This window comes from Phyllostomus hastatus, unplaced genomic scaffold (assembly GCF_019186645.2).
Source record: "Phyllostomus hastatus isolate PE091 unplaced genomic scaffold, TTU_PhHast_1.1 phas_contig_29, whole genome shotgun sequence".
Taxonomy (NCBI): Eukaryota; Metazoa; Chordata; class Mammalia; order Chiroptera; family Phyllostomidae; genus Phyllostomus; species Phyllostomus hastatus.
This window is the reverse complement of record NW_025333835.1, coordinates 6,037,004-6,047,814: the sequence shown is the minus strand read 5'-3', so window position 1 is coordinate 6,047,814 and position 10,811 is coordinate 6,037,004. Positions and strand designations below refer to the sequence as shown.

The 10,811-nt window shown below is 38.5% G+C and overlaps 1 protein-coding gene and 1 non-coding gene across 2 annotated transcripts; both read right to left on the bottom strand.

Annotated features, from left to right (window-relative positions):
- Positions 1 to 2,944: 2,944 nt before the first annotated feature.
- On the bottom strand, positions 2,945 to 3,051 carry LOC123818981. Its single transcript, XR_006785745.1, has one exon. It is a non-coding gene; the product is annotated as a U6 spliceosomal RNA (small nuclear RNA).
- A 2,421-nt stretch (positions 3,052 to 5,472) lies between these two features.
- Positions 5,473 to 10,023, bottom strand: LOC123818942 (kelch repeat and BTB domain-containing protein 6). Its single transcript, XM_045839291.1, has one exon. The coding sequence runs from the start codon at positions 9,743 to 9,745 to the stop codon at positions 7,730 to 7,732; it is 2,016 nt and encodes a 671-aa protein (XP_045695247.1). The 5' UTR covers positions 9,746 to 10,023; the 3' UTR covers positions 5,473 to 7,729.
- Positions 10,024 to 10,811: the final 788 nt, after the last annotated feature.

Sequence of the window (10,811 nt, the reverse complement as noted above, 5' to 3'; positions counted from 1 at the left end):
TGTCTGATGCAGAGTTCAAAACACTGGTAATCAGGATGCTCACAGAATTGGTGGAGCTTAGTCTCAAAATGAAAGGAGAAATGAAGGCTACACAAAGTAAAATAAAGGAAAATGTACAGGGAACCCAACAGTGAAGGAAAGGAAACTGGGACTCAAATCAACAATTTATAACAAAAGGAAGAAATAAGCATACAACTGGAACAGAATGAAGAAACAAGAATTCAAAAACACAAGGAGAGGCTTAGGAACCTCTGGAACAACTTTAAATGTTCCAATATCTGAATCATAGGGATGCCAGAAGGAGAAGAACAACAGCAAGAAATGGAAAACTTATTTGAACAAATAATGAAGGAGAACTCCCCCAATCTGACAAAGGAAAGAGGCTTCCAGGAGGCCCAGGAAGCCCAGAGTCCCAAAGAAGTTGGACCCAAGGAGGTACATGACAAGGCACATCATCATTACATTACCCAAGATTAAAGAGGAGAGAATCTTAGAAGCAGCAAGAGAAAAGGAGATAGTTACTTACAATGGAGTTCCCATAAGACTATCAGCTGATTTCTGAAAAGAAATATTGCAGGCAAGAAGGGGCTGGAAAGAAGTATTCCAAGTCATGAAAGGCCAAGGACCTACATCCAAGATTACTCTATCCAGCAAAGCTATCATTTAGAATGGAAGGGCAGATAAAGTGCTTCTCAGGTAAGTCAAGTTCAAGGAGTTCATCATCACCAAGCCTTTATTATATGAAATGTTAAAGGGACTTATCTAAGAAATAGGATATCAAAAACTATGAAGAGTAACATGACAACAGACTCACAACTATCAACAACTGATCCTAAAAAACAAAAACTAAGCAAATGACTAGAACAGGAAAAGAATCACAGAAATGGAAATCACATGGAGGGTTATCAGTGGGGAGGGGGAGGGGAGAATGGGGATAAAAGGTACAGGGAATAAGAAGCATAATTGGTAGGTACAAAATAGACAGGTGGAGGTTAAGAATAGTATAGGAAATAGACAAGCCAAAGAAATTATATGTATGACCCATGGACATGAACTAAGGGAGGGGAGAATGCTGGAGGGTGGGGTGCTGCAGGGCAGAGGGGTGATAAAGGGAAGAAAAAAAGGGGCATCTGTAATAGCATATTTATTTTAAGTATGAAATAAACTGAAATCTTTTAAAAATAAAATCAGATTATTAGGGCCTCAATGGTCATGATACACAGCAGTAATAAAAAAAATTGACTTGAGAGAGAGGGAGGGAGAGAAAACACTGACTTGTTGTTCCACTTATTTATGCATTCATTGTTTGAGTCTTGTATGTGCACTAACTGAAGATCGAATCCATAATGTTGACTATTGAGATAACGTTCTAACCAACTGAACTACCTGGCCAGGCCAAGTCATGCAATTGTTTACCAATTGATATTACAATTAGAAATGCACAGAGGAAGAGTGTAATGAAATATTTATTATGGGATCTATGTTGGACCTGGGTGGTTCCTGACTCTCCCTAGCACATGTGACCAAAACTTGCAGAAGAGAAAATATAGCAAAACATACACGTAAAGTCCCCTTACAGTATCCACCATTAGAAAATAGACTCTGCTTTTTAAAAACTACATTCATGGCTGGTTGAGGGCCCGTATGCACCCTGTTTTATTGAACTAATGAGTTCAATAATGAGTTTTCTATGATGACTAATTCAGTTTAATAAAACCTGTCTCACTTCCTGCCACTAAAATGTGAGTGGAAGGAATGGGGGAGGAAGGTACCTGATTTTGGACCATTTCAGAGCAAATCTCAATTTTCATAACACTACTGTCATTTGCTGATTTAACATGAAATTTAAGAAATGAGCAAGGAGGAGAAAAACACAAGCTTTACCAGAGCTCTTTAGAGTTTGTTTTATAGCAATTAACTTTCGAAACTTTCTTAAAAACATGGACAGAAAACCCAATGAATTCACAGGTGCTTGTGAAAAGGTGAAGAACTTCAGGGAATATGAAAGGGTTAGGAACAGTGACGTGTGTCACACTGCTTTATTTTCCCGAGCTTGTGTTGGTTTGAACATATTTACTTTCTAATTCTTCACCATTTTTATAAAAGACAAAGAAATATGTACTGTGAAAAATGTGATTTATAATAGCATCATTATCCCATAATTGAAAATAATCAGTGTTTGGTAGTCTGGAGGAATATGCCCATTAGAAATAACCTGTAGCTTTGGAGGCCAGAGGGTTGCTATGACAACCAGGCAAAAGAGTTTAATAATAGCACTCCCTCAAAGCTGGAAAATTGACAGGAAGATGAGAGCTCTAAATGCAATGGTTTCTCATATAAATGCAAGCAAGCATCAAATACATTTATTTCTTTGTTCAACAAATATTCATCAAGAGCCTATGCTGTTCCTGGCTGTATGTTAGGACCTGTGGGGGGAAAAAAGATGTTGTCCTTCCATGATGGAGGGCACATTCTAGTGCAGGAGACACATAATAAAGAGTAAACAAATCAATAAACTGAATAATTCCAGCATGTGAGGAAGGCCCTACAGGAGAGAAAGCAATGAGACTGTGATACTAAACAAGCAGTGTATATACAAAATGTGGAGAAAAACCCAGTCACAGCATATATTTAAATTCTTGCCCTTAGGCTTCTAAGAGATTTAGTAGAAATGAAACAGAAAATGGAGTCTTGTAGTCTTTGTTAACATAAGAATAGAAACAGAACTACAACTGAAATATTACTTACTCATTTGCTGGCAGAGGTTAGGATTCTTTATAAACACAAGGGTTGAGTGTGTTTTTAAAATAAGTATGCATATTTGTAATGAAAATTATAATGATAAAAGTTATATCACATATGTGACAGAAGCAATTATTCACAAACACAAAATGGGACATGATTAACCTGAAGTCATTATAAGAATTCATCATTAAAGTTTTAAAAAAATATGGAACATTTCATGAATTTGCATGTCATCCTTGCACAGGGGCCATGTTAATCTTCTCTGTATCAGTCCAATCTTAGTACATGTGCTGCCAAAGCAAGCACAAGAAACTAAGGTTTGAATAGACTATTGTGGCTAATGGGCTGCATTTCAACAGAGCCGGAGAGGAGTAGATTACATTCACATAGCACAAATGATCTAGGCACAGAAAATGCTAATGTTGCTAATTAGCCTAGCTTGTTATAAGAAATTATCAGTTTTTATTACTCTATTAATTCTTATACCTCTTATTTAACAGAAGCAACATTTGTTAAGATAATTAAGAGTGCAATTGGTTATACAGAGCCACTTTTCAGTTTTCTTTCTTTTTAGGAAGTTGGAACATCCCATGATATAATGCTAAGACTAGACTTCAGTTCATGATCTAGGGTACCAATATGGAAGAATCTATTAAGTTTTATGTAATCAAAACAAGGTCAAGTGCCCTTACCTCTTCTGTACAGAGCAACAGCAAAAGCCTAGGAAGCTCTCTAAGTCTTTCCCAGGTGGGAGGCTGGTCCATGTTATGTCAACTGTAGTAACTGCACAGATGGTGATATCACTTTGACTGCCATAAGGTAAAATCTGGCCTGACACATGGTATGGCAGATTGCTTAGGCTATTAGGTTAATAGCCTTTCTCCCCTATTTAATAAGGAATCCCTGAACTTTTACTATATACATGTTAACCCTGAATAAAAACTGCCTCTCCAAAGCACCATTGCAATGAGGTGTGACCATGTGGTTAACATCTGACCAATGCCACATGCCCAACTTCCCTTACAGGAAAGAGTCATGTCCCACCTCCTTCCCGCCTTCCTCATGACTAGAATATGAACACAAGGGTGAACCAGCTTGTACCATGTGGACCAGGACAACACTCCTAAGCAGAGCAGAACAGGAAAACGGGAAAGCCTGAACTCAGATGGTTTCTAAATCAGGGATAACATAATAGATTGAACTTTTATATGAGAAAAGTCTATGTTATTAAAACAGTCAGGTCTCTGTATATATAACCACACCTAGATTCTAACTAATGTATAAAGTGAGAGAAGACATCTGCGATACCTTCTCTGTACAAAGAAGGCCCTGAAGAGATTCTGGTTCAGGCTGTGCCTGAAGTAAATGACATTGCTGGGTTTTTCAGTTACAATGGACAAAAAATTCTACTTTATTTTCTTAAGATGATCTAAATTAAGGTAATATTGTTTACAACTGAGAGTCCAAGCTCTTCTCTTTCTTTAATGCACAAACATACCTGTTTTGGAAGAAATACTCTGCATGATATTTACATAAAGTCCTTTTTAACTACTGTTTCCAGAATTAATAAATAGTGTATCCCCCCACAAAATATTCCTGATTGAGAAAGGGTGGTTCTTAAGCAAGTTTTAGCTTTAGGGTAAGACTGTAGAAGTTTGACTCCAGTAGAGATAGATGACTCCCCACAAGCTGCTTTGGGAGAAAATATGTCTCAGATATAGACAGAATGTTATGCAAAACATATGTTCTCTTCTCTCCCTGTGCCTCAGACAGTATTTAGTCCTCAAGGTTTAAAGATGTGAGGAATGGAAGTTTGATGAAACAGGCCCAGGAGATATCTGGCTCAGTGTCAAGGAGGGGGTCCTTCTCCCTATTCTGCACAAAACCTATTCCTTCCATGGTACTCAAGGTTTGGCAGCTTTTGTGAAGAGGCCTTTTTTTTTTATTACATTTTTGTTACTATTAAATTGGTTTGTACATATTGAACCCTCTTTTGGTCCTAAAAATAATATTAATTCTCTTGGGATCTACTGATACTCACATTTTCTATAAATAATTCTGCCTCTTAACACTATCCTGCTTTATCAAATTTACTAAAATAAATGTTCCTTTAAAGTTAGTTAGAATGATGAAAAAGGTGTGGAAGTTTTTAAGCAGGTATGGGAAAGAGAGACTGCCACAGTGCACTTACTTTGGGTCTCATGAGCTTCAAAAGTGTCATAAATAATTGAAAATATGAAATTATAAATATTTGGCTTGTGGGGGGAATAGATCAAAAGTGTTTCCAAGATTCTCAACAAGATCAAGTATGAACAATTTTTAAATTCCAGCTCAACTAAAAATGAAAAGTTAACTTCAATATTTAATCCATATATAGACAAGCTAATTGCTAAATTAATTTCTACTTCATCCTTTTGGAATCTTTAATGCCACATCATTTGAACTAAAAAGAACTTGCAAAATTTGGGCCCTTTGAGTCTTTTAGAGTACAGAAACAGATACACAAGATAATTAAGGTAATTCTGCATCTAATAAATAATAGGAGCCCTGCAAACAACACTGTATTAAGAATTTGCTAAAAATATAATGATTAATTGAAAAATGGAGACAAGGGTGCTTTTCTGTTAAGAAGGGATCTCAACATGGCTAGTTATGTCATTCACTGCACAAGCAAAAGTTGGATACATTCAGCAGAAACACTGAATTAAAAAGTCAGAAAGTCAGGGTTTTAGTACCAGTTTTATTTGTAACAAATCACATACAAATCACTTATCTATAAAATAATGGTTAACATCTATTCCTTAATTCACAAATATATCACAAAACCAAAATTCTTCCCAAGAAACCTCTTTGTCAATGAAGATATATTACTATCATTTGTCTTAGACTTTAAATGAAAGGTTGAAAATGACAAGTTGGAGAATCTGTCTTTTACAAATTGGTTGCATACCTTAGTTCTGCAGATGGATGATATGGATGAAATCAACGATGTCCTATTTCAACATGAAAAAACAAAAAGCTATCAAAAAAGAAGTTACTGGTAAAGAAAAAGTTGGTCAAAAAATAACTACTGAGAAAAAGCTTTGTATTAAGTACAGTGCTTATAACACCCTTGATGGCAAATGGAACAAAGTTTAGCCTTAGCTAACTAAAAGCATGTCTGATCTTTTAAAGGAACACTTACTGCTAAGAAAGCATCTTATTTCACTAAAAATGTTAAACAGGAATATTCTGTAGACTCTTAAAATGGCCAATAAAAATGGCTGAGAAGATTTTTTTTAAAGCCTTGTGTGTTGTCCCCTCTTCATTTCATCCTATGGTATTTCATTCAGAAATTCAGTTTCCCAATTGTGGGAGCACACTCCTCAGCATTCTGCCAGGGAGTATGAAATGTTAGCATTCTGTCACCAGCAATTACACATAGAAGAGGAATTAGCATGTTACTAAATGAAGATAATTCTAATTGGGTATAGAAAATTTTAAACACTATAAGCATCTGGTCATGTATTATGTATATGAATAATGACAACCATATCTAGTAAACCTTAAGAGGTAATTAAGCATTTATATTTTCTTGTATTTAACAATGTCAGTGTTATGTGATGTAGTCTCTATTTCTGGACTTTTTCTTACATACAGTGACAGAAACAAAGACTGGAACATTGATTCACAGAGAAACACAGGTGAGATACAAATACCCTAATAAAATAACCATGTGTACCACTGTTTAGGGAAATATTTTAGACGAAATATACTTTCATGACTGGACCCAAATGCCATCATCCACTTATGTTATTTAACTGTAAACTTTTAATACAAAAATACCTTTAAGCCGATAATAACATTTAGTGACTTACAAAACTGACAATATTTCAGTGTTACACAAAACAGTTCTATACTTAAAACTGAAAGTTTTAAAGTTCTTTTCTGGCACTTGATTTTATAGTTGATAGATACAATAACTACTAATCAATAAAATACTGTTCTTAGCTTAAACATATTTTCAAAACCAGTATTACCTCACAAAACAGTAAAGACCGATCTTCTAAGATGAACACTAAAACTATACAGCCAAAATATTTTAAGAATCACAGTAACTTTTTAAGACAATGGATAAAAATTTACACCATCATGTCCTGTAAAAAAAAGGATTATTCCTCTGATTCAATGAAGCATGTACACCAAGTATAGATGAAAAAACTTGAACCTACAAAACAAGTTACTGGGGGTTTTTTTTGTTTTGTTTTTTAAGCTTTGTAGGTAATTGGTGACACTGCTAGAATGGAATTATTTTTAGATGAAAAATTGGTTGCTATTTGCAAATACACATTTTATATTACAAATTTAAAACTGAAATTTCTTTTCCAACAGTAATGTCCTGGTTTATTTTGTTTTTACTATCAGTGAATGCCATTCTATAAAGTATTACATTCAGTCACATAACAAATCAGCATTCAGTCACGTTAAACATATGTGCATTTTTTCTTCACAAAAAAGGAGGAAACTAAATTAAAACTCAGTAAAATATATTTAAGTTAGAATGCACTTTGTAAAAATCCAGGTTAAAGTTTTGGAAATCTACTACTGTTCTCAAGGAAAATACATACTTTCAAAACCATATTTAGTCATTCCTATCCACTCAGTTTTCTATTATAAAATTTAAAATTCCAGTTACTGTACTTGTGGCACTAAACAAAATGTAAGGCAAAATTAGCATAATCAAACATAAACATACTATACAATCAAACCAATACTGGACTTTTAGAACAGTAAATTATTAAATAGGTTTATTTTTTGGAATGCTTAAATTCTCTAACATTAAATTACATTAGTATCTCAAACAATACCTTTTCTAAACAAAACCTGAAATCAATCAACCTTTTTTTTTTTCCTGTAAAGGGAAAGGGTATTTCTTTAACATACTTTCCAAGCAGTAAAACACCTTAGTGTCTCAACATAACTACAACTGCTGATCCTGTGCATATCACTGAGGCGCTACCTGGACCCACAAATCATCATCAGATAAAGAACTCGAACTTCCTGACTCCGAATCCAGCTCACTGAATCCACCTAAATCCCATTCAGTACTAGATTCACTTGGTATCTCTTCCTCCTCAGTGAGGAAACTCTGACCAGGCTCAAGGCAGGAAGGATAAACACGAGCTGAGAGACAAAAAAAGTTAGAATCAAACTGGAAGAGGCCTAATGTGGTACCTATATTAATCCACTGGTCCCCGCTAATGTCATATTCGTAGACGGTCACTCGGTTCTTTTTCCACTGTGGGGTGCGTGAGGTGATCAGCAACAACTTTTGGTCATGATTAATGATCCTATAGTTGGTGGTCTCTGACACCAAAGGAATATTATTAATCTGTCTCCACTCGCCTTTGACTGGATTGTAGACCTTCATAACTGGGATATCACAGATACAATAGATCTCATCATTGAAGACACAAGCTTCCTGAAAGTCATGGCGCTTAAGGGAAACACACTTCAGCCACATATTGTGGCTAGGATCATAGCAGAACATGCGCTTACTGTTGAGAGCATAGAGATAGTTCTGAATTACCATTAGGTCAAAGGAGATAAAGGAATGGGGTAGTGGAGCCACAAGGGCCCACTGGTTCCTCTGAACACTGTAGCATTCCACTTCCTTCAATTTAAGTCCAGTAATAGGGTCTCGCCCACCCAAGATGTAAATGTAGCCATTGAGGTAGGCCACATCCATGCCCTCACGACAGAGTAAGCGATCTGCAAGTTGCTGCCAACCATTCTGGGCAGGTTTATACACCCAGAGGTCTTTCCTTGGCTGGGCAGCTAGATAGATATCATGGTCCGGAGAGATACAGACTGCTAGGGTGGTTACAGTCCGAGTGTGAGCAAGGCAGGTCAAAGGTGACGGCACTTTGTATATATCACCAGAGTATGGGTCACAGCACAGAAAGGGATCTCTAGGGTGCCCAAAGAAGATTACCATCTTCTTGGCACACACACCCAGCCTCTGGGGTGGATTTTCTGCCGTGGATACAACAGAGCTACTGCTGCTGCACCCTGGCTTTGGCACTGTCACAGACTTGTACAACATGTCACCATATCGCATCTGCACGGCCCCTTTGATAAGGTCCAGACAGTACTTGTTCACAGTGGTGTTGGTCAGCAGCCCTTTCAGGTAATCCTGATCTTCGTCAGTGAAGTGTGCCCAGCGGACACACTTGAAGACTTCTGCAGCACTGGGACCCCGTTCCTTGGGAGCCGCCTCCAACCACTGCATAGCCACGTGACACACCGTCTGCTCCTGCTCTATGTTTAGGCTATCCAGGCACAGGACAGCCAGCAGCTGGGCCAGAGTCAGATCTGCCAGAGTCTCTTCCCGAATCGGACCCATCTGGCTGAGCTGCTTGAAATTGTGGGCTATGAAGGACTGGGCCTGTGATCGCAACTTGCGATGGCCAAAGGCATCGGCGAACTTGAAGATGGCGGTGCAGTTAGCCAGGTCAAGGCGACGGGCTAGGAAGGAGGCACAGGCTTCCCGCACGTACTCGAGCTGTAGCATGTCAGAGGCGGCATAAAGGCGCTCCACGTTGGCTTCACTCAGGGACACACGACCCGTGTAGCAGTATTCGACCAACACCTCAAAGGACTCGGCATCCACATCGTGCATGGTCACATTCGCCTGCTGGCTCTCGTACATGCCGCCGGTGAACATGCTCTTGAAGTAGGGACATGCGGCAGCCAGCACATTGCGGTTGCAAGGGAAGAGGCGGCCTGTGCCAGGCCCACTGCCAGGCGTCACCACCTCGATGGTCACATCACAGAGCAGCCGCGCATCATAGAAGGACTTGAGCTGTGCCAGCAGGGCTGCAGAATGAGCCGTGTCCTTCAGCTCTTCCGGGCCCGTGAAAAAAGCCGAAACCGTGGGCTTGTGAATCCTTTTGGGTCGTTTCCCACCACGGGGACTGGCAAGCCTGCGGGAGCGCGGAGCGTCTTCCCGGGACTGCATGGTGGAGATGGCGGCGGGTGTTGAGGGCGAGAATGGGTACTAGGCTAGGACTGGATTCTGCCTCCTTACCACCGTGCTATCGCGGGCAAAAAGATAACGGTGTCTCCGGAGAGACCGCAACACCAGTCCATTTACTTAATTCAGCCCTGTGCCAAGGTGACACCTGTCTTTATCATGTAGACCATGCCAACTCACCCTTCTCCAGCTCCACGACCTTTCTCTGCCTCCGCTTGCCTTCAATGAACACACTGACTGAAGCCAAGTGAGCCTCCTTCGCCGCGCTGGCAATACCGCTAGGCGTCAAGGAGAACTACGGTGCCCAGGTGGCTTTTCGCGCCTCAAGGCATGCCGGGGTGGGGGGGGGGGGCCCTCCAGAACTGCAGGCATAGGCTGATGAACAGAAGCCGCTTTGCCTGTTGGGAATAGTAGTTTCAATAGTATCGCGATATTTATCGGCCGTTCATTGTTTTAGGTGACGAAATGAAAAATAGCTAATCCTCCCGATTCAGTATTATGGTAGAATTTTGGGTACGGAATCCAGGTTAGACACCCGTTCTAATATTTATCAATTGAGTTCTCTGTCATAGAGTTATCATAGGATTAAATGAGCTAAATTTCATAGGATACATAAGGTTCTCTGAATATGTATTTATTAGAATAATTAAAAAATTACTTAGTACCTATGAAGTTTCAATGTTTAAACTTTTCTTCTAGCATCTATAAAAGATGAAGTATCCACTCATTTGAAATCAAGAGTCTGTAGGAAAAATTTTAAAGCCCTGCAAATTTCGTCAGAGATCCTTTTAAGTTTTGTTTATATTTTTTTAAATAACAGATTTTATTGTTCAGATTAGTTTTAGGTTTACCAGAAAACTCTGCAGAAAGTTACAAGGAGCTCCTGTATACTCTGAGCCTTCACAGTTTCCCCTATTGCCAATAGCTTGTATAAGTGTATGCATTTATTACAAATGATAAATTCATACTGACTTATTATTAATTAAAGCATATAATTTATATTAGGGTTCACTCTTTTTGTACAGTTCTATGGGGTTTGAAATATACGTAA